The following is a 24,864-nucleotide window of genomic DNA, read 5'->3' on the forward strand; positions in this document are numbered from 1 at the left end:
ATTCATTGGGGGCTCGTCCGGGATAATTTTGTTTAATTGATTTGTGTGAGCAGATAATGATGGTGGTGGTGGTGCTGAGCTATGGTGGTGGACTATATACTACCTTGATCATAGTATGTTTAAAAAGATACATAATTGAGATGAATGCATGAGATGAGATGAATTTTATGTGATCCTGAAGACCTTCATTAGCTGGTTCAGGTGTTTATGATTAAGGCTGGAGCTGAACTCGGCAAGAAAGTGGGTGAGTTCTAAACACTTCGGAGTGAAAACAATCATGGCCACCTTGCAACTTCAAAGGACCCTTTGAAGGGATTAGGATGTAGGGACGAGCCCTTCCGAATGGAACGCAGTGGGTGGGTGCCCAGGAGCAGAGTTGAAGACCTATGCTCCAATCCGTTAATTTGGGCCCGGAAAAAAATATGCTCCACATACAGATTATGTGTGAACCTGGGGTAAGCTGGGGAACATTTTGTTCTAAGCTTCAGCATGAATAAGGAGTTCAATGGTCTATTATTCATATATAAATATAAATATTTTCTACTTTGCCGAGATAATCCATTCACCTCACAGGTATGGCATATCAAGAAGCTTAGACAGCATGATGATTGCACAGGTGTGCCTTAGGCTGCCCACAATAAAAGGCCACTCTGAAATGTGCAGTTTTATCACAGCACAATGCCACAGACGTCGCAAATTTTGAGGGAGCATGCAATTGGCATGCTGACTGCAGGAATGTCCTTCAGAGCTGTTGCCCATGAATTGAATGTTCATTTATCGATCATAAGCTGTCTCCAAAGGTGTTTCTGAGAATTTGGGTGTACATCCAACCGGCCTCACAACCGCAGACCCACGTATACCAGACCAGCACAGGACCTCCACATCCAGCATCTTCACCTCCAAGTTCATCTGAGACCAGACACCCAGACAGCTGCTGCAACAATCGGTTGGCATTACCAAAGAATTACTGCACAAAGTGTCAGAAACAGTCTCATGGAAGCTCATCTGCATGCTCATCTTCCTTTTCGTGGTCTCGACCTGACTGCAGTTTGTCGTTGTACCAGACCAGAATTCACGGAAGCTGAAAACATCCCAAAAAGAAGAAACAAACAACATGGCGGACTTTTTCTTAGTGTCCATTTCCATAGTGTCTCGTCGATTTGTCGCTCTTTTGAGAATGTCTCGAGTCTTAACCAGGAACATATTCTGAGTTTAATGAACTTACTCCCAGACGCGTTTTTGGAACCACATACCTCGAGTAAGCAAGGTTTGGGTTAATCAACCGAAAGTTCAGGGTTTTGCTGTAGGTAAGTTAACTGTGCTTTCTGGAATACACCCCAGGGGGTGTTCCCGAAAGCAGGTTGTGTGACATACCCGGGTATGTTTAAGCAAGTGCATAAACTCAGCTTTTGGTTCCAAAAACAGAGGTAACGCTATGGAAGTAGCCATAGCAAGTTATTCTCTGAACATGACCTGCTCTGGAGTAGGTTATATTTAGGGCCCGAGCACCGATGGTGTGAGGACCCTCTTGGAATTGCTCCGTTTATTATTATTATTATTATTATTATTATTATTATTATTATTATTATTATTCTTCTCCAAAATGAATCGCATTTTTGAGGGCCTAAACATGCTCGAAAAGTCATGAAACTTTGGACACACCTCAGAACTGGTGAAAATTTACGTCTGATATGGGTTTCAGAAGTGGGTGTGGCAAAATGGCTCAACAGCGCCACCTATACACGTTCAACGGTGTGCGCCTCGAGCTACGTTTCATGTACATGTATGAAAATCAGTATACATATGTAACTCTCCAATACCTACAAAAAAGTCTCTTGGAGCAAAATCCGAAACCCAACAGGAAGTCAGTTATTACTAATATTATGAGCAAATTTTGTGTCATTTTTGTCATTTCCATGCGTTGTATTTTAACGAACTCCTCCTAGAGATTCATTCAGATCAACACCAAATTTGGTATGCCTAATCTGAAGGCCTTTGCGATGTTAAATTGCGAAGCTTTTGAGTTTTCGTTAATGGGCGTGTCCGTGGTGGCCTGGCGAATTTCGATGATTCGCCATGAAACAGGAAGTTGCTATAACTCAGACATACAATGACCAATCTGCCCCAAACTTCACATGTTTGATGAGACTCCTGACCTGAACAGATTGACATGCCCAAATTCAGTTATAGTCATAGCGCCACCTATTGGCAACAGGAAGTGACATATTTTACACTGCGATGAACTACTCCTAGAAATTTTATGACCTCAATGTATTTTATGTGGTCAGTCTAATCTAAAGGCCTGTGCAATGTTAAGTTGTGAAGATCTTGAGTTTTCGTTAAAAGGCGTGTCCATGGTGCCGTCACGAAGTTCGATGTCTCGCCATGGGAATAAAAGATGTTATAACTCAGGCATAAAATGTCCGATCTTCCCCAAACTTCACATGTGTGATAAGAGTCCTGGCCTGAACACACCTGAAGGCCAAAATTCCATCAGGTGTGGCAAAATGGCTCGATAGCGCCACCTATACACTTTCAACAGAGTGCGCCTCGAGCTATGTTTCACGTACATGTACAAAAATCGGTATACACATGTAACACACCAATACCTACAAAAAAGTCTCTTGGTACGAAATCCGAATCCCAACAGGAAGTCGGTTATTTAGAATTTTCTCTGCAATATTGGCGTTGTTTTTGCCATTTTCAGGGGTTGTACTTTAACGAACTCCTCCTAGAGATTTATTCAGATCAACACCAAACCTGGTCAGTGTAATCTTAAGCCCTTTGCGATGTTAAATTGCGAAGATCTTTAGATTTCGTTAAAGGCCGTGTCCATGGTGGCCTGACAAATTTCGATGTTTCGCCATGAAAAAGGAAGTTGCTGTAACTCAGACATACAATGTCCAATCTGCCCCAAACTTCACATGTTAGATAAAAGTTCTGCCCTTAACAGGTCTACATGCCCACATTCAGTTATAGTCATAGCGCCACCTATTGGCAACAGGAAGTGACATGTTTTACGCTGCGACAAACTACTCCTATCATTTTTTTGAGATTAACATATATTTTGTGGTCAGTCTAATCTAAAGGCGTGTGCAATGTTAACTTTTGGGGATCTTGAGTTTTTGTTAAAGGGCGTTTCCATGGCGCCATGACAAAATTTGATGTCTTGCCACAGCAAGAGAAGTTGTTGTAACTCAAGCATAAAATGTTCAATCTTCCCCAAACTTCACATGTTTGATAAGAGTCCTGGCCTGAACACATCTGAAGGCCAATATTCCATTATAATGATAGCGCCACCTGCTGGCAACGGTAAGATTGGCACATATATGGGATATACTTTGCTATATTCCACTTATATTTAGGACATTAAATGCATATTTCTCAACGTTCACCTTTTTACTAAAGCAACATGATGGCGGTGAGCACGGGTGCGAGGGCCCGTTCATCGCTGCTTGCAGCTTTAATTCAGGGTTAGTTCACTTCAGTGCTATCAGCACATGCGTCACCTAATGATGAGACTCCAGTGGGCATGACAGATCACGGACAGTATTATATATTATTACAATTATTATAATATAGTTATGTAATATACTATACAACACACACACACACATTATAAAGCACTAATATATGTAATTTTTTAATTTAATTTATGCATTTAGCAGACACTTTTATCCAAAGCGACTTACAGTGCATTCAGGCTATACTTTTTTTTTAAACCAGTATGTGTTACATAAAGTAATATATTTATTATACTATACATTTTTATGTTAAATTATCATCTCACATTATGGATTATCTGCATTTTCTATAATGTATTTCGACAATAAAAATACATATCTTGTCGATTCATCACTCTGTTGAGAATGTTTTGCGCGTTAACTAGGAACATAATCTGGGTTGAATGAATTTAAACACAGAAGTTTTTTTTTGGGATTTGGAAGATTTGGGGTTAATCAGAGAGTTCAGGGTTTAGTAGATGGTAAGTTAAACCTGCTTTCTGAAATAAACCTCAGATGAGCCCCAACAATATCCATATTAAAGTCCAGACTGACAACATGTGCTGTTGTTTGCACTCTCTCACTAAAATAACGCACCACAATGTTCATTATTTAATTCAGGTTACATTGCCATTTCACAGCAAAGTTTTTGTTTGAAAATTTTTATTCCAAAATATTAAACTGAATCAAATATATGAAAGACACCTCTTTACAATCACAATTATAGACCATCTCACAACTAGGGATGCACGATATTATCAGAATGTTATCGGACTTTGACAATAATGGCTTAAAAAGTAATTATCGGCATCGGCCTGGTATGAAAAATTATGACGAAATACCTTGCCGATAACACAAATAAGTCACATGCTCAGGGTGTGCTAGCTATAAGATCATATCAGCAGTGTGAACATTCTTGAAGTGAACATTTTGCTGAATGGTGATTAGATTATTTTGAGAATGCATACACAAAATTTGCCTGTCTGTAGTTAATGCCTGCTAAGGTCTTTTATTTACTTTGGGGGCGCTACAGGCCTACTTGTAATTTAGTAACAATTGACATCAGTTACTAGCATTTTTATTACAAGTATGTTCTGATTTTAAGGTCAGAAGCTATAGCTTACATGATTAAAATTAAATTACATCACAAATCTGACACTTATGATATATACAGATTTGTACATTGATGAGTAATGTTTTTTTTTTTTTTAAACAGATTACCAATCAATCCAAACCTGTATAAGTTTCTTATGTTGGAAACAAAACAATATATTTTGAAGAATGCTGGTAATCAAACAGTTATAGTTCCCCATTGACTTCCAAAGTATTTTTCCTTATTATGGAAGTCAATGGGGAAGCTCATACAGGTTTGGAATGACATGAGGGTGAGGAAATGACATTTTCATTTTGGAGTGAACTATTCCTTTTAATCTAACCTCTAATTTATCCCTCTCTTTTGCTTTAGACCATGTACAAATGTAAAATCTTGTTAGAAAAATGTTAGGGTTACCACTGCCTCCCATCTAAAAAAACAAATGCAGCCATTGATTTAGTTGATTCAGTTATTTTTTAATCTCTCAATGTACTGTAATTATAAAATAACTTCATGGTTTTTTAATTCTAATAAGAGTTTTTAAAAACAACAACAAAAAGAATAATTCGTACATAATGCACAGGAGAGCCTTAGTGTTGTTTACAAACAAATTAAAATATATTGGCATCGGCTACATTTAACATATTTTTCGGACTATAATTCGCATCAGTCCAAAAATACTTCTTGACGATTAAAAAAAAAACAAAGTCGCACTGGACTATAAGTCATATTTATTTAGAAACAAGAACCAAGGGAAAACGTTACCGTCTACGCTCTATGTTTTCAGTGCAGACTACAGGAACACTGAGCAGCATCTCTGGCAGCATAGAGCGCCCTCTTGCGGCTGTAGACAGAAATGTTTCTCTTGGTTCATTTCTCTCGGTTCATGTCAAATTAATTCTGAAAAATAAGTCGCACCTGACTATAAGTTGCAGGACCAGCCAAACTATGAAAAAAAGTGCGACTTATAGTCCGGAAAATACGGTAGTTGAAAAATAACGGCAAATATCCAATATTGTGCATCCCTACTCACAACTATTCATATTTGAAACTTGTTGACATTTTACAGCATTACTAGTATTTTCTAGTTCCATTTAAATTGCAGAGCCAAATTGTATTTCACAATTTGCTATTCTCTAGACAGAATGGCAGGTGATTTTTTTTTTAATTGCTCTATTTTGTAAATCTCTTGGCACTGAAGAAACACTAGAAATCCTTTCCAGAGTGAGTCAGCAGATGGTGTTTCAGGTCTCTCTTATATGTGAAACTCTCGTCACACTCAAGACACTTGTAAGGCCTCCCTCCTGTGTGAATTCTCATGTGAACCTGAAAGTTCCCAATAAATTTGAAGCGGTTTCCACAATGAGGGCAGATGTAAGGCCTCTCTCCTGTGTGAACTCTCATGTGAGTCTGTAAGTTTCCTATGAATCTGAAGCTCCTTCCACACTGAGGGCAGGTGAAAGGCTTCTCTCCAGTGTGAACTCTCATGTGAACAGCAAGATTTGTATTGTTTGAGCAAGTCTTTCCACATTGAAGGCACATGTGTGGTTTCTCTCCAGTGTGAGTAATCATATGATTCGTAAGGTTTTTGCTGTCTGAGAAACTCATTTCACACTGATGACATGTAAAACTGCTCTCTCTTAAGTGAATCTTCATGTGCCTTTTAAGGGTTATCTTATATCGGAATCTTCTTTCACACTGATCACATGTAAATGGCGTCTCACCAGTGTGACTGTTTATATGATACTTAAGGTTTAGTTTTGTTGTAAAGCTCTTTTCACACAGTTTGCAGGCGTAAGGCTTCTCTCCAGTGTGAACTCTCATGTGCCTGTTAAAGTTTCCTTGCTGAGTGAAACAGTTTCCACACTGAGGGCATGTGTAAGGCTTTTCTTTAGTGTGAATACTCATGTGGTCTTCAAGGGTTCCTTTTCTATTGAAACACTTTCCACACTGCTGGCAGGCGTAAGGCCTTTTTCCAGAGTGAGCATCCATGTGGCGTTTCAGGCTTGCCTTTAAAGAGAAACCCTTTCCACACTGTTGGCAGGTGAAATTACTTTTTTGTGAGGAAGTTTTATCAGATATTTCTTCAGTTACGATATCATGATTTTTGATTTCATCAAGTACTTCACTCTCGTCTTTCAGTGGCATCAGATCTAAGGTGAAAAGAGAAAAATACAAGTTAACTCAAGTTTAATGGGCACAAAGCAACAAACAAAATGTATAGACATGTAAACATCATCAACAACAAAAACCTCTGGTGGGCGTGACAGAATGCACACAATAGTATACAGGTCCTTCTCAAAAAATAAGCATATTGTGATAAAAATTCATTATTTTCCATAATTTAATGATAAAAATTAAACCTTCATATATTTTAGATTCATTGCACACCAACTGAAATATTTCAGGTCTTTTATTGTTTTAATACTGATGTTTTTGGCATACAGCTCATGAAAACCCAAAATTCCTATCTCAAAAAATTAGCATATCATGAAAAGGTTCTCTAAACGAGCTATTTACCTAATCATCTGAATCAACTAATTAACTCTAAACATCTGCAAAAGATTCCTGAGGCTGAACCCATTCCTGAACCCAGTGTACCAGAAATGAGTCGAACCAGACAAATTAAAGAGTCTATCAAAGCTGTGTCTGAAACACGGAGCCGAATTCCTCAGGAAGTCATAAAACATTCTGTGCCACAAGTCCCATGGAAGATAACCAACCAACAAACTTGTTCACACAACAGCGTTCAACATTAACACCACTAGAACAATTATTGACAATTTTAATTCGCAGAAGAATTTGTCAAATTTGTTGTTCGTAATTGAACACTTCCATTGACTTCCCCCCACCTAGCAGAACCAGACTGAAATTCCAAAGGGGGGAGGGGCTTTAAACCTCTTGTCTTCACAGAACATCTCTTTGTCATGAGAATGGCAAAGAAACTGCTTTTTGTACAGATATATGGACCAGAATGAACTCAAAAAAACTTATAAATGAATCAGTCCATCGCTTCACTCCATATTCATTTAATCTGCTTGCTTGATATTGTCCTGACAATCATTTATTTGTCAAATATATCATAATCTGGTAATAGGAATCATGTCCAAAATTAGACCCTGCAAGGCAGGAAAATTCGGACCACATGCTTGGTAAGATAAACATATGATTTATGATACCCCCGAGCCAAGACAATATCTGATTGGTCAAGACAACATTTGAGGTGTGGCCAACAGGCCAGTTTAAATACTCAGGACACCATAAAATCTTTGTTTTTAGTCTCTAGCTAGGCTGCTGCTATTAGTCATGTGGCTTTTAGTCTCTAGCTATGCTGCTGCTATTAGCCATGTCTGCTTTTAGTTCTAGCCTTGCTGCTGCTATTAGTCATGCCTGCTCTTAGCTTTTAGCTTGTAGCTTTGTTACCTAGCTTTAGCTTTTAGCTTCTAGCCATGCTGTTTAGTCATCACTGTTATTTGAGCGCGGTTCCAGCGTGCTTCAGCCTGCACGACTGCTGCTACTTATCCACGATGAGAAGGAACACAACCTAGTCTCATCAAACTTTATTTATTTTCTTTTCCGTTTGAGAGTTTCGTGTTCTGAGTTAAGTTTTGTAACGTCGAGCCTCCGATGCCTGACCGTTCAACTTTAACCAGCCACACAACTGCACCTTCAGCCAACGCCCCACCACGGGGCTTCCTAAGACGTCACTTCAGCGACTACTGAACTTCCAGCCAATCAGCGACATCGGGATACCCCTTTCAACGGGATTCCTTTTTCACAGGAAACCAAGGCAATGTATCCTCAGACATTTGTGCTGGTGTATCTAATATAATTTTAACCTCACTGAGGAACTCAGTGCGAGCGTTAATTAAGTGATTGATGGTTGTCCGTGTCTATGCAATTTAACGTATTGCTGTAAACTTGGGATTCCATATTTCCATTCTCTTAAACTCATCTTTCCCTAACTTTCGATCTTCCTGCAACTTGTGTGAATGTGTGTGTGCGTGCGTTTATGTGTTAGATTAGTTTATATGTCTTAGACTTATCTAATAAAGCCTTATTCATATTGAAAAGAGAAGTATCTTGTGTTTTGTGCTTACAAGTTAATGTCTTAAACTGCCGATCTTGTTAGACATTGTTATCCCTCACTACGAGTTCAAATAAATTAGAAAGACAACTCTTTCACTTAAAGTTTATTTTGTTGGATTAGTTGTGCAGCAACTAACACAATGCTCTCCTCCTTATAGTTGAGATAACCGCTACTGAGACTTATCATCTCTGTCCTCTCTCTCCTTTACTTTCCTCTTCTCCTTTTACATTTGTAGGACATGTAAGAACCATCAATTAATTCTAAGTGAATTAAATACAAAATCGTGCCAAAGATGATGAGTCATTCTTATGAATTTTGATTGTAATCAACCTCTCCTTTGTTCTTCCTAACCTCCCTATATTTGGAAACGCAATCCAAGTTTTAACATCTCATCCAACGTTGAGATCAATTTAATAGAGATACGTGTTGAACAACTGTCGCCTTCGCAGCCTCCCTGGTGAGCCGTCCAACTGAAAGGTGTATGGTGTCAATCCTGTCAGACTAAGAAAAGAGACATCAGAATTATTATTGTATTCTTTAGTCCAAAACAAGAATTATAATAATATTGTTTACCGTTTTGATAACGTTGAATTGGAGAAAATAATTTTCCTCATTTGAAAAACAGAAATTTTGATTGTCATTTAATTTGTTTTTCACCTCTTTCTCTCTTTTCCTCCTCCTCATTTAGAGTGACAAAGTCTTTGCATCTCTAGTCTACTTAGACACCCTGAGACCAACACAGTCATCACCACATTTCACTAGTGGTTCACAATCACTGATACAACACTTAGTTGTCCCACCACACATAGGCTTTTACTCCACACAGATCTGTGTCAGTCTCTCTTCTCCCTAGCGTGCCAACATGCCGCAGACTGCAGACCCCATTTCCCATGGGGAAGATGTGAACATTTGGCTGAGAGGCATGACAGACAGCCTCACTCCAAAGACATTTGAACTGTTATTATTTTTAATAATAATCCTAATCCTGAGAAGATTCCTGACACAAGATTCAAGCCAGAACAATAATCACGAGGAGCTAGTCAAGATCATAAGCTCACTAAGCTATGCCTTCACAACCCAGCTGAAACTGAGCGACAAGCACATCACCCACCTTCAAGAGGAGCTGACACGTGTTCAACGTCGCATAGACAAGCTGGAAGTGAAAGTTCAAGATCAACTCAAAGCACCCAGCGAGAGGGAGCAGGAAACAACGGAACAAGTTATGAAGCTTCAAGCACAGCCCTGGCAGCAGCTCAGCTCGACCAGCAACATACAACGACTGCTCAGAAAGACCTGGTAAACAGACTCCAGTATGCCGAACAGCTACTGGAGAAAACAAAGCTAGACATCAGAAACAAGAGTTCTGAAATCAGTGCTTTGAAAGACCACCTCGAAAGGTACAGAACTGAAACGGACAATCTGACCCAACAACTAGACGATACCAACGATGAGCTCTACATGGTCAGAAAAGAACTCCAATATGCTTACAAGCACAAACAAGAGCCAAGGAAAGAGAAACCTCTCTAAGCCTCATCACTGCTGAGCAGAGCAGAGTCCCACATCCAAGAACTGGCATATGACGAAAGGAGCGAAGGGCCACAACCCAAAACCTCACCTGCCTTCGCCACACAACCCTTTCCTGCCAACGAAAGAAAACCTCCCGTCCAAGACCTTGGAGCTGCACACGGGATGATCAAAGACCTCAACAAGCTGTCTAAAAACATCAGCAGGTTCAACCCGAACTCCACAGAGAGCCCCGACATCCTGGCTTACCTGCGAGATATCAATTTCATCTGGAAGTGAGACCTCATGTGACTGACAGAGACTGGTTATACCTCCTTAGAGCCACGTCCAGTCCCGAGGTACGAAACTTCCTAGATCGACAGCCCAGTCAAACTAAGTCAACACCCAGTGGCATCACAACACTAGTCTTCCATCAAGAGCACAGAGAACGTGACGCTCATATCCACGACCGCTTTCAGCCCAACTGCTGGAAAAATCCATGGGACCAGCCACGCTTCTCAAGAAACCAAAAGGATAAGAACATCTGGAAACCTAACCAGATCACCTGACTCATGCAAGAGCAACTCGTGTGGGTAAGCAACAACAAAACCCACTTCAGCACCACTCAGACATGCACAGTGCTGAGTATGCACAAGAACATGACCGCTTACCATCAGAAAACATGGAACAAGTCATGAAACAACTGAGAGAGTTCCTTCAAGACAATTTACATGCATATGACCACAAAGTTGAGTCATGCTCGCTGGTTCATTACTCAAAACCGCAAACATGGCTAAGACTGCCGACCTGACTGCGGTCCAGAAGGCCATCATTGACACCCTCAAGCGAGAGGGTAAGACACAGAAAGAAATTTCTAAATGAATAGGCTGTTCGCAGAGTGCTGTATCAAGGCACCTCAGTGGGAAGTCTGTGGGAAGGAAAAAGTGTGGCAAAATGCTGCACAACGAGAAGAGGTGACCGGACCCTGAGGAAGATTGTGGAGAAGGACCGATTCCAGACCTTGGGGACCTGCGGAAGCAGTGGACTGAGTCTGGAGTAGAAACATCCAGAGCCACCATGCACAGGCGTGTGCAGGAAATGGGCTACAGAGAAGCAGCACTGGACTGTTGCTCAGTGGTCCAAAGTACTTTTTTTGGATGAAAGCAAATTTTGCATGTCATTCAGAAATCAAGGTGCCAGAGTCTGGAGGAAGACTGGGGAGAAGTAAATGCCAAAATGCCAGAAGTCCAGTGTCAAGTACCCACAGTCAGTGATGGTCTGGGGTGCCATGTCAGCTGCTGGTGTTGGTCCACTGTGTTTTATCAAGGGCAGGGTCAATGCAGCTAGTTATCAGGAGATTTTGGAGCACTTCATGCTTCCATCTGCTGAAAAGCTTTATGGAGATGAAGATTTCGTTTTTCAGCACGACCTGGCACCTGCTCACAGTGCCAAAACCACTGGTAAATGGTTTACTGACCATGGTATTACTGTGCTCAATTGGCCTGCCAACTCTCCTGACCTGAACCCCGATAGAAAATCTGTGGGATATTGTGAAGAGAAAGTTGAGAGACGCAAGACCCAACACTCTGGATGAGCTAAAGGCCGCTATCGAAGCATCCTGGGCCTCCATAACACCTCAGCAGTGCCACAGGCTGATTGCCTCCATGCCACGCCGCACTGAAGCAGTCATTTCTGCAAAAGGATTCCCGACCAAGTATTGAGTGCATAACTGAACATAATTATTTGAAGGTTGACTTTTTTTTGTATTAAAAACACTTTTCTTTTATTGGTCGGATGAAATATGCTAATTTTTTGAGATAGGAATTTTGGGTTTTCATGAGCTGTATGCCAAAATCATCAGTATTAAAACAATAAAAGACCTGAAATATTTCAGTTGGTGTGCAATGAATCTAAAATATATGAAAGTTTAATTTGTATCATTACATTATGGAAAATAATGAACTTTTATCACAACATGCTCATTTTTTGAGAAGGACCTGTATATTACCACGATAAAGTTCTATAATATATTTTATATACATTAGGGATGTGACGATTAACCACGAGCCGTTTGAAAAACGATAAAAGAACAGGAATAATCTTTCATAATCATATTAGTTTAAACTCAATAAACATAAACATAATATTCATGCATTTGACTTCTAGGTTTCTATAATAAGCTGCTCAAGCAAGCGACACAATATTTAAACAACAATTAGCCTACTTTTCTTGTTAGGATATAATAATAATAATAATAATTAATAATTCCTTACATTTATATAGCACTTTTCTAGGCACTCAAAGCGCTTTATATAGAAGGGGGGTATCTCCTAATCCACCACCAGTGTGCAGCATCCCCCTGGATGATGCGACGGCAGCCAGATTATGCCAGAATGCCCACCACACACCAGCTTACTGGTGGAGAGGAGACAGAGTGATGAAGCCAATCAGCGGATATGGGGATTGTTAGGAGGCCATGATGGTCAGAGGCCAATGGGCGAATTTAGCCAGGATGCCGAGGTCACACCTCTACTCTATTTGAAAGACATCCTGATATCACAAAGTGTAAATGGAAACATTTTAGCCCGGTCTTGGGCTCCAGGGTTATATGGCTGTCGGCGCTAATATATGCAAGATATATGCATATCGCAAATATTTAAAATTAAAACACCACTGACAGAAAGAGTCAACTCTTGTGCCTTTTGCATTTAAATCTTTATTGCAAGCAATCCTACGGGTCTTAATGAACTTAGTTTTTCTGCTTCCATAAAAGTGCATATGGCATAAAAGTGCAAGTGTTGCATGTGAAACACAGTAGGCTTTAATTTGTATACATTTACTGTGAAATTACTGCACTTTCTTGTCAATCCATGTTCATTTTTACAGTAAACAATGGGCACTTTAATTCAGTGCGTGCCACACAGCAAAAATAGACTCAGTACGCAAACGATCGCTGCTCTGCTGCAGACGCACTGCTCGAACGCTCTGACGGACCGTTTTTTAATACATTACGGCACTTAAATAGTGAAATTGCCAATAGTGAATAGTTAAATTTTATGAAGAAAAAAAAATAGAGATACAGGAATCTCACTGTTAGGGCTGCTTTGATCATGATCAGGCACCTGAGGGAATTTACTGCTGATTAGCGAACCGGCTTTACTGACAAGATGCGCATTAACGATCGTCCGATCGTGATCGGAGCAGCCCTACTCCCTGTGACTACAAAAACCAAATGTGGTTTGCATACAGTTGATATTTATTCTCCAGGTTTTACATACTAGGTTTAATATTAAAATGTATGTCTGAGCTGTTACAATTGAAAGAAACTTGACTGATCTTAAAGGGGTCCTATTATTTTTTTTTCACTTTTTCAACTTTTAGTCTGTAATGTTGCTGTTTGAGCATAAAAAAGATCTGCAGTTACAATGCTCAAAATTAGATTAAAAAGGAGATATTTAATTTAACAGAAATCACTTTCAAAAACTACAACCAATGACTCATTTGGACTACAACGCATATTTTCTGGGATTTGTGATATCACAAAGATCAATGAATGGGAAGAGACCTTGTTGAGCTGCACTAGAGTAGGCAATGAGTGTTATCACTAAGTCGGAAACACGCTAGCTTTCCCAAACCAGAGGAGCTTAGATAAGTTAAAATCGTCCGGGTTTAATTTGATGAAAATTTGATTTTGATGCAATATTTAAACTGAAGCTCGAAACAGGTGACTATGATAAGAGGCATGACATTTCCCGACGAGGCACAGAGTGCTGCCAATCGTAGCACGCACTGGCCCAGCTAACCAATCACAGCACAGACTGACCCAGCAAACCAATCGCAGCACACACTGGCCCAGCTAACCAATCGCAGCACAGACTGACCCAGCAAACCAATCACAGCACACACTGGCCCAGCTAACCAATCACAGCACAGACTGACCCAGCAAACCAATCGCAGCACACACTGGCCCAGCTAACCAATCGCAGCACAGACTGACCCAGCAAACCAATCGCAGCACGCACTGGCCCAGCTAACCAATCACAGCACAGACTGACCCAGCAAACCAATCACAGCACAGACTGGCCCAGCTAACCAATCACAGCACAGACTGACCCAGCAAACCAATCGCAGCACGCACTGGCCCAGCTAACCAATCACAGCACAGACTGACCCAGCAAACCAACCACAGCACAGACTGACCCAGCTAACCAATCACAGCACAGACTGGCCCAGCTAACCAATCACAGCACAGACTGACCCAGCAAACCAATCACAGCACACACCGGCCCAGCTAACCAATCCTAGCACAGACTGACCCAGCTAACCAATCACAGCACAGAATGGCCCAGCTAACCAATCACAGCGCGCACTGGCCCAGCTAACCAATCACAGCACAGACTGGCCCAGCAAACCAATCACAGCACAGACTGACCCAGCTAACCAATTACATTGGTTTTATGGATGAGTTTAGCTCCATCCACACAGTCTATGGGCCTGTTTACACCTGGTCATTTCATGCATTTTTACTTATCAGATATCTGATTTGTTAAAATATTTCCATTTTTACACTTTGCTATATTTAAATTTAACAGAGTCAATGAAATCAAAAGATAAGTACTGCAATATAACTAATTATCAGCTCATTTCAAGATCAAAAGCCACAACAGGAGACAGCTCGGCATCAGCACTGGAAAGATAAGTTTGTCTTACTACTTTTAATGAAGATGATTGTGTGAGTGTCTGCATCTTACTCTCAGTCTCAGTCACGGCAGTTTGCTCATCGGCTTGCTGAAGAGATGCTTAGCTACATGTCGGGCAGTGATTCGTAATGCATAAGCACATAATAACATGCCATATAGCCTATAACACACTCTCACACATTTATTTTAACATTTTGGAAGGAGTAAAATGTATATATGTGTTTCAACAAACAGATGCATTTACACTGTTCCAGTTTACACTGATCTGAAATGTGTCCCAGACCACCTCTTGAAGTGGTTTAAAAGCAATCAGATTTAAATCAGTCTCGAAAGCATTTACACCAGGTGTGAACAGCCCCTTTATCTTTGGGACTGGTTGAAGATTACATGAAGGTGTGTCTGATTAGTGATGGACTATAAATATTATTTTTTTATTTTTGATGTGCTAAAGGTACGCTGTCATTGTTAAGTTAATTGGAAAATGCAAATCTAGTTAACTGACATGGTTATGTTACAATATGTAAGATCTACGGTTCCCAAACCTGATCCTGGAGCTCAAACACTGTATATTAGTCGTCTCTCTAATCAAACATACCTGATTCAAGTCCACATTTCATAATTAGACACTTCAAAATCTGAAGTGGGTGTTTCATAAGCAAGACAATCAAATTTTTATGCCCATCATATGGACTTGTGAAAATCGTTATTTGTTACTATTGATGTTATATTTTGCACCAAGGCTTCAAACCTTACTTCAAAAAAGTAACATCTCACAGTTCAGTTCTCTGTTTCACAGTGTCACTGTTCAGTTCTGCAAAGAAACTGTATTTGTCAATTCAGTCAAATTTTAATATCCATCTTTACACAGAAAATGTGCTAAAAGTTATTTCTCTCATCTAGTGCCATTAGATCTTTTGGTAACATGCAACACAATATTATCTTGGATAATAGCTTAAAAATTATGCTAGCATTTGTGGACAAGCATTAGTATGTTTTAAGACCTATGTATTCGACCGCATCATGACAATGGTATTGGAGGGCTGAGTGAATTGAGAATGTTTTGCTTTGTTTGGGCTACTAATGTATAATTTTTATCATATGAGTGTCTACTTAAAAAAACACTCATATGATAATTTTCAATAATCATTCATTTCTGTAGAATGTAACATTTAAATAAGGATCAAATAAGTGCGTTCAGCTTTGAGACTGAAAACCAACCTGTTTGTTCCTCAGTATCTTCAATCTTAATGTCTTCACTCTCCTCTTTAATAGACGCCATCTTTACGTCACATGGATCTCAGTAGCTTTACTTTCGGTGTTCTTCGACACTCTGTCACGATTAAGATGACAATAATTAACAGAAATAAAACATAAATCCAAACTAAAGCCTTGCTCACTGTCAGATTAAATCCAATTTAAATCAGATCATATTAAGATAGTTTGAATGGGAGTGAAATACTTAAAATTTGATTTGTACAAAACAAATACATTTCGAGCTACATTCGTATGTGGTTTGGAGTCCTATTCAATTCGAATCCTGAACAGGCTTTTTCACATTCTCACGCCTCGTAAAACTTGAAAACATGATGAACATCTTTGCAAAGACCTGTACAGAACATTGTTGATCTGGAGATATAGTAATTATGCTTTATCAAAGCAATTCATGTGACAGTAAGTCAGAATAACTTAGATTTAAGTCTGGATATTTGGTAAACTTGTTTTATGAAACAGAACCATGTATTGCTGTTACTGTTGTGTCAATATTTTATATGCAGTTATGAGAGAGCAGTTATATAAGGCGCATTCGACTTGAAGCAGCGCTGCACAGAATGATCACCTGTATGACATCAAAGTACCGTAAGAGTGATTCGAATGCATTGGATCCGTGTGCTCTCTTATCGCTCTCGCGTTACTTTAATGGCATACAGGGATCCTTCTGTGCAGCACTGCTTCAAGTCGAACGCGTCTATAAACTTACTTGTGACGTGTGCGTGGACCTACGATCCACCATGTACGCCCGACTTAAGACAACATCAGGGGGCTGTTTCATAAAACAAGTTTACCAAATAAAAAGACGCTTAACAAAGCGGGGATTAAAGTCCAAAACCTGACTTGAAATAACCTAACAAATCAATCGGGACTAAAACAGTTTCATAAATGACAATTTAAGTTAACGCAATCTCAATAGTTTGATCCAGGTTGAATGAGACAACATAATTTGATGTTCATGCTTATTCTAAAGCAGCTTTTAATGTCGATCATGGATCAAATCCATTCACCACGGAAAACGGTGAATATTTATGCTGTTTAATGCATTTGAGACGTTGTGTTTTCCGGACAGAGTACAACGGACATGTCACAGGTATATTCTTCACCTGTAAATGTTACAAAGTCATGAAGAAATATACATTTTCCTGTCAGGAGTGGGCGAGGCTTAAGTGAACGAGCGCTGCTGTGCACTAAACAGATGGAACGCAATAGAATTATAGAACAATAATTCTGAATTTTTTAGATTGTAATGTTTTAATGTTCTACCGTAACCATAAACGGTACAGCTGACATAAAAGCTAAGAGTAAGGCTGCATGGCTAGAAACTGCTGATTTTATAGTAATACAAAAAGACCTGATGAATTCTCCTGTGTTGTCAAATGTTTATAAACAATTTACGTTTCAAATCTAGTGCGATAAACATGCACTGTTTTCCCAGATGAACGTTAAGCAGCATCATTTGGTGCAATTCATTCATCTCTACTTACCCGTGACTGAATTAATGTTTATTATAAACTGATTCACGATATAAAGAGCGAAATGAGACACGTCTTTTCTGTAACGCGTGTGGATGCGCTTCGTTTTACATCAACTGTAACAACATAAATAGTCCGTCTGGGGGCAGTGATTTAAACGTTTTAAATGCTTAAAACAACAAACCGTTTCCTCAGTCGAATCACAACAAATGCAGGAGCGCGGCGCACCATTGTGATGTCACAGCGCCACACCAAAATAAAAGTCCCGTTCAAACGAGCGTCTATCATTCACAGCATAGAAATGTTCATAGAATAATTTATATAGAATTTATTTTTTTTTATCATTTTTTTTATAATTCAGTGTGTCATGCACATTAGCAATAATTTTGTGTTGACAAATAAAAAGCATTTTTCTGGCTCACTTTTAAACCTTGTTGAGATAGACAAAAGTACAACAGTACTGAAGTAACCAATATTACATTTCACATTAAAAAAATGTAAGTAAACTCGTAAATCATTTTAAGTGAAAAAAAAAAAAAACCTACAACACTAACAGCAATTACTTCTGTTTTTTAAATGTATGTTAATGTATTTGTAAATTTTAACTATTTTCATTATATGCACGGACCTACTGCTGCAAAAATAAATTAACAAAGCTTTTTCGGTTTTCGGAGAGGACGTTGGCGCACGTTTGGCTGCCACTTGTCCTGCCTTATTTTATTTGTTTATTATTTTTATTAATTTTAAACTCTTCTGAGTCTTAACTTGCTGCTGGATTTCCATATACTTACCTTTTCTGAGCCAGCGTTTTAGTGTTTCCCCCTGGTCTATCTGCTGCTGCTCACATCTGGTTGCCGTGATTCACCTGCATTGTCTCTGCCTGTTGCTGCTGTCTCCATGTGAGATCAAACGGGTCACTGGAGTTGCGTCAAGTTCTCCGTGTGCAATGGCTGTGTAACAACTCTTGGATGGTATCATGCGACTTCATATGATCAACTGGATGATTTGCGATCTGATTTTATCAGGAACCAGCGTAAAGCAGTGGACCGAACTTCTGGAATTCACCATGCTGAGGTACTCTCTCTCTGATCTGTTGTCCCTGGGACACCATGGCCATCCGGATATGAGCGTCATACAAACTTTGAGTTCCATGCAGCTCCTCCGCCGGCCTAGTTATAATCATAGAGGCTCTCGTCAGAGTCGCTCTACTGCCGGTGCCGGAATCACAGCATTTTGGTCGAACCGCAGGCACTCGCTGCGTCGTACTTCTGGTTGCCGTGGAATCAGCCATGGTAACCTATGCTATCCAGAGGTTCTCTCTCAAAAACCCGCGGCGAATGTGTGCTGTAGCACTATGCGACTTGCTCACTTCAACACGAGGTCAATAAACAATAAAACGGCACTTATCACTGACACTATCCTTGACAGGAAAATTGATATTCTCTGTCTCAGTGAAACTTGGCATAAAGACAATGACTATCTTAATTTGAACATGTGTGCCCCATCTGGATATAAATATATTGACGTGCCTTGAGCTTCGGGTAAGGGTGGTGGCTTGGCTGCAATATTTGTATCAAATATATAAATCAGATTTTATCAATCTGCCCTTTTATGACTTCAATTGTGAATTTGTCATTGACTTCTGGAATTGTTCCTCCAGAACTAAAAATAGCTGCCATTACACCAGTCCCTAAGAAGACTGGTTGTGATGTTTCTGATTTATCCAATTACAGGCCGATTTCTAACCTCCCATTCTTGCCTAAAGTTCTTGAGCGTGTTGTGGCTGTTCAGTTAAGTAATCATCTAGCTCTGAACAGTCTCTTTGAACCTTTTCAATCTGGGTTCAGAAGAGGGCATAGTACTGAAACCGCTTTAATTAGGGTCGTAAATGATCTTATCACGCCGGATTCAGGTGCATGCAGTATTTTGGTCTTGTTAGACCTCAGTGCTGCTTTTGACACTATATGTCACTATCTTCTGCTTGACAGGCTGGAAAATTGATTGGGTCTTTCTGGAGCTGTCCTCAATTGGTTTTGGTCTTATTTAACAAATCATGCCCAGTTTGTTGGCTTGGGTAACTACAAATCAGATACCGTGCCTGTTCGACAGGGAGTTCCTCAGGGTTCAGTATTGGGTCCAATATTATTTAATATTTATATGCTTCCACTTGGGCAGATCATTAGGAAACATGGTCTTGGGTATCACTGCTATGCTGATGATACGCAGATTTACATCACCACTAGTCCTGATGTCCATTGCTCATTAATAGCTTGGCGTGGTTGTTTAGCAGAGATCAGTATCTGGATGCATAACAACTTCCTGAAGCTGAATGGCTCCAAAACTGAACTGATGCAGATTGGTACAGTGGCAGCTACTCGTAAGGCCGAGCAGGTCAGTTTGATTGTTGATTCCTGTACGGTAATGCCCACTTCACAGGTGCAAAATCTTGGTGTCATTTTTGATCCACAATTATCATTTGAAGCACACATAAAACACATCTCTAAAACTGCATTTTTCCACCTGAGAAACATAGCTCGACTTAGACCTTTTCTCTCTTTTGCAGACACAGAAAGGCTTATACATGCCTTCATAACAAGTAGATTAGATTATTGTAATGCCTTGTTCTCTGGCCTTCCAGCTAAATCATTGAACAAGCTTCAGTATATACAAAATTCTGCCGCACGTGTGCTCACTTGTACTTCTCCTCGTGAACACATTACACCGGTTCTTTCACAATTACACTGGCTTCCCGTAAATGCGAGAATGGATTTTAAAATTCTTATTTTAACATACAAGGCACCTCATGGGACTTCATATAAAGCCCTAAGCTATGGAATGTACTTTCTCTGCACGTCAGAAATGCACCAACGTTGGGTGATTTTAAAAAGTTGATTAAGTCACATTTATTCAAGACTTTCCTTAATGAATTGTTGTATTGCTTTTGGTGTTTTGTTTTATTTTATTTATTACTTTTTTACTGTAGCGCTTTGGGTTTAAGAAAAGCGCATTACAAAAAAAATGTATTATTATTATTATTAAAGCTGTCTAGACAGTAATCTCGTTGTTTGTTCTCATTTGTAAGTGGCTTTGGATAAAAGTGTATGCTAAATAACTAAATATAAATGTAATGTAAATCTATGTGATATAATATCTGTAATTACAAATAATCACGATCAAACAAATGTGGAGCCACAGTTTCAGCAGCAGACACTCAAGCACGCTCGATCATGACGTCAAACAGACAATGCATTCTGACTGAGAATGAAAAATGGGTTGACATTAGCAGTCGTGTAGTGGTGCCTGGAGAAGTGGGTATACTTTTAATTTATGCCCCCATTTATTTATAAAACAGCCCAGCAAAGGATGAACACCTTGTTATAAACAGAGACATATAAAACCAGTCTTGCATATTTAGTTCACTCTAAAATGGGCCAGAAGTGTTTGCAATCTGTTACTTAACTTCTGCTGCTTCAGTAAAGATAATTTCTCTGTTTTGTCACCACTTATAAGCCACTACTAAATAATGTAGAAACTTAATTTTCTGTAAAGTTGCTTTGCAATGATTTGTATCGTAAAAAGCTCTATACAAATAAATTAGAATTGAATTAAGAAATCTCATTATCCACAGAATAGGTGCAGATTTTGTATAATAAATAAATAAATAAATATACTGCATCAATTGACATTTTAGTAAATTACATGTTATTTTGTTTAGTTGTGTGTTCAGAATAGTGGGAGATATGTGATCTCTATTTGAAAAAAAAATTGTGATTCTCAATCATTTCAGAAGTGGGGGGACAGAAAAGTAAAATATAATAACGTTGTCTAATTGACAGGTTTTATTAGTATTATTAAATATTAATACTGTTCATTGGCTGAACCTAAAAACAACAAATATCAACGCAGTCTCCTCCCTGATGGCAGCAGACTGAAGAAGCTGTGTGGTGGGTGTGTGGGATCACCTGCAATGCAGAGGGCTTTATGGTTGAGATGGGTTCCATAAATGTCCTGGAGAGAGGGGAGAGACACCAATGATCTTCTCAGCTGCCCTCACTATGAGTTGAAGGGTCTTCGGCAGGACACATTGCAGGCACCATAACACACAGTGATGCAGCTCGACAGGATGCTCTCGATGGTGCCTCAGTAGAAGGTGTACATGATGGGGGGTGGGGCTCTGGCTCTCCTCAGTTTGCGGAGGAAGTAGAGACGCTGATTTGATTTCTTGGCCAGTGCTGTGGTGTTTTCAGTCCAGGAGTGGTCTTCTGTGATGTGCACACCCAGGAACCCAGGAGTGTGTGCTCCCCTTAAGTCTACAACAATCTCCTTCGTCTTCTCCATGTTCAGAGAGAGAGATTGTTGTCCCTGCACCACCCGGCCAGGTGGCACACCACGCTCCTGTAGTTTGTCTTTTGTCGGCTGCTAATGAGACCCACCACAGTCGTGTCATCTGCAAACTTAATGAAGAGGTTGGAGTTGTGTGACTGTGTGCAGTCATGGGTCAGAGTGAAGAGGAGGGGGCTCAGCCATGTTGCAAAGCCATTTGCACAAAAACAAAACAGTCTCTTACAGTCCTTTGAGTTGAGTGAAGTAATCGGATATAATCCAGTTTATTGTCCAAAGTGTGTATGTTAGCCAGTATTATTGTGGAGATAGCTGGCTTGTGTGGTTTAGCAATTAGCCTAGCCCGGATACCTCCGCACTTACCCCTATTCAGCTTCCTCTCAAGCCACTTGTGGCGCTTCTGCTGTGGGCGAGATGCAGCAGCGGGGATCGGTGATGGTGAAGGCCTCCAGAGCAGACTGAGGTCCTGCAGCTCTTCGACGTGTGCGGAGTTTTCTGCTGCCATCGAGCAGAACAATCACAGCTGTTTGTGCGCATAAATACAAGTAGACGTGATCAAGGCATACAAAACTCACAAAACAAAAAAACACCATGACGGGACAGAGAGAAGCCACTGCTTGTGAACGCGTTGCCATCATCCGGAAGTACATGTAAATACATCTAAAAGTTAATCTAAATATCATGAGATTTAATGACATTTCATACTCTTGCTATGCTTAAGTCCAAAAAAATTCTAAAACACACTAAAACAATTATAAAAGGGAGTGGATATAGCAAATAAGCTAATGCTTGGTCCTTTGCTGCCATCTACTGGAAATCCCTTGTGATAATTTAATGTCATTTTTATGTTAGAAGTGTTCTTGTTTTCAACCAAGAGACATACTGTTAACCATGTCTCATTTTCCATGTTATATTCATGAATGAAAATTTTTTTTTTAAATGTACTTTTACTGCTTAAATGTAGTTTTAAAGTAATGTTTAAAAAACGTATTTTTACCTGCATATTGCCAATCTAGACAATTGTATTCTTACTGAATATGAATGACTATTAACTGGTTATTTCAAGTTATTATAAACTGATTCAATATTCAGGGGTTGACTTGATAGTGTAGAACCTACTTTATTGTTTATGCCTACTGTTACGACCCTTCTTCGGCTGTTAACAATCTAGGGATTGAGAAGGGGAACATTAAACCAGTCCAGGCACCTGTCAACACTATTACTTAATGAAATTAGAAAAACGAGAGACACGAAATATTCACATAAAGTTAATTTAATAAATGTTAAACAACTATTTTACATAGGAATAAAGAAAAATAATATTTACACAAATATTTTTTTTAGGAACTGAGGAGAACAAAAGGTAAACCTGGATTGTGCCACACAAAATAAAATAACAAAATCAAAAAGGAAACTATCGAAACCATTTCCATCTACTCCTAAACTAAAATTAAGAGATCAAAGAAAAGAAAAACTAAGCTGCTCTAACTAACCAAACCAAAAATACAGAGGGTGGAACAAATCCCTAAACTAGTGTGCATAGACAAAATTCCATCTAAATGTGTAAATGTATGTCATGTGACATGCTTATCTAAGCCCCTCTCCTCCCAGCTTAAAAGAGCGGTTTAAAACTTTCAAAGCTCACACATAAGGTGTTATTAGGGCAGTCACAACAGGCAATATTCACATAACAAAGTCGCTTAACAAAAATAAGTCAAACAAAGCAAAACAGGCCACATCACAAGGCGAAAAGTCTCTCCCTTGCAATAGCAGCGTCTCCCTTGAATAGCGCTTCCCCAGGTGTCAAGCATCTGGATGATGAGGATCATGCCCTCACAGGGCACAGCCAATCAACTCATCATAGATGATTGACAGGTAAAACAGCAAATCAGTAACATCCTGTTAGTGACAGTAAGAGGGATGCAAAAAAACACAGAAAAGAGAAAAACAAAACACACAGAAACACTAAACGTCCCTAAGGATGTAACACCTACCCTAGTATAAAAACAATATATTAAATAATTATATATATTTTTAAACCTGAATGGTTTAATAATAACCTGAATAACCTACCTAACATTGTTCGGGAGGCAGACACACTCTTGCAGTTTAAATCTAGATTAAAGACCCATCTCTTTAACCTGGTTTACACATAACACACTAATATGCTTCTAATATTCAAATCCGTTAAAGGATTTTTAAGCTGCATTAATTAGGTAAACCATTACCGGGAACACTTTGCATAACACCCAATATAGTTGCTACATTATTAGAAGAATGGCATCTACGCTAATATTTGTCTATTTCTCTCTTGTTCCGAGGTCACCGTAGCCACCAGATCCATCAGAGGGTCACTGCAGTCACCCGGATCCAGTACGTATCCAGACATGATGTTGGATCAGCACCTAGAAAGGACCAGTATAACCCTGTAAGACAGCGGAGACCAGGACAACTAGAGCCCCAGATACAGATCCCCTGTAAAGACCTTGTCTCAGAGGACCACCAGGACAAGACCACAGGAAACAGATGATTCTTCTGCACAATCTGACTTTGCTGCAGCCTGGAATTGAACTACTGGTTTCGTCTGGTCAGAGGAGAACTGCCCCCCAACTGAGCCTGGTTTCTCCCAAGGTTTTTTTCTCACTTCGGTCACCGATGGAGTTTCGGTTCCTTGCTGCTGTCGCCTCTGGCTTGCTTAGTTGGGGTCACTTCATCTACAGCGATATTGTTGACTTGATTGCACACTGTTTTCCTAAAGAATGTTGTTCAGTTGCTTTGACGCAATGTATTTTGTTTAAAGCACCATATAAATAAAGGTGACTTGACTTGACTTGAAGGTACCCAGCATGCAGTGCGGCATGAATAGATTATGCATTGGAGTTTAATCTTG

The 24,864-nt window shown here is 39.6% G+C and overlaps 1 protein-coding gene across 3 annotated transcripts; it reads right to left on the bottom strand.

Annotated features, from left to right (window-relative positions):
• Nucleotides 1–3,631: 3,631 nt before the first annotated feature.
• LOC127952323 (gastrula zinc finger protein XlCGF8.2DB-like) lies at nucleotides 3,632–17,911 on the bottom strand. 3 transcript variants are annotated; one of them, XM_052550724.1, is made up of 4 exons: nucleotides 17,646–17,850; nucleotides 16,108–16,219; nucleotides 15,643–15,700; nucleotides 3,632–6,749 (listed from the first exon to the last, which is right to left on the bottom strand). In XM_052550724.1, exon 4 carries the CDS (start codon nucleotides 6,742–6,744, stop codon nucleotides 5,803–5,805), a length of 942 nt encoding a protein of 313 aa, XP_052406684.1. In that variant the 5' UTR covers nucleotides 6,745–6,749; nucleotides 15,643–15,700; nucleotides 16,108–16,219; nucleotides 17,646–17,850; the 3' UTR covers nucleotides 3,632–5,802. The 3 variants fall into 3 exon arrangements, with proteins under 3 accessions (XP_052406684.1, XP_052406683.1, XP_052406682.1); XM_052550723.1 differs by lacking the exon at nucleotides 15,643–15,700 and having other exon boundaries at nucleotides 3,633–6,749; nucleotides 17,818–17,911; XM_052550722.1 differs by lacking the exon at nucleotides 15,643–15,700 and having other exon boundaries at nucleotides 3,633–6,749.
• Between the last annotated feature and the right edge of the window lie 6,953 nt (nucleotides 17,912–24,864).

The sequence above is a fragment of the Carassius gibelio genome, chromosome B3, assembly GCF_023724105.1.
Source record: "Carassius gibelio isolate Cgi1373 ecotype wild population from Czech Republic chromosome B3, carGib1.2-hapl.c, whole genome shotgun sequence".
In the NCBI taxonomy this organism is placed as follows: domain Eukaryota; kingdom Metazoa; phylum Chordata; class Actinopteri; order Cypriniformes; family Cyprinidae; genus Carassius; species Carassius gibelio.

What these genes read in the sequence shown, in the direction of transcription:
- LOC127952323 (XM_052550723.1), bottom strand. Translation starts at nt 16,168, where the DNA reads ATGGCGTCTATTAAAGAGGAGAGTGAAGACATTAAGATTGAAGATACT. An exon ending in AGATACTGAGGAACAAACAG is followed by an intron (nt 6,750 to 16,107) that starts GTTGGTTTTCAG and finishes TTTTCACCTTAG; the next exon opens with ATCTGATGCCACTGAAAGAC.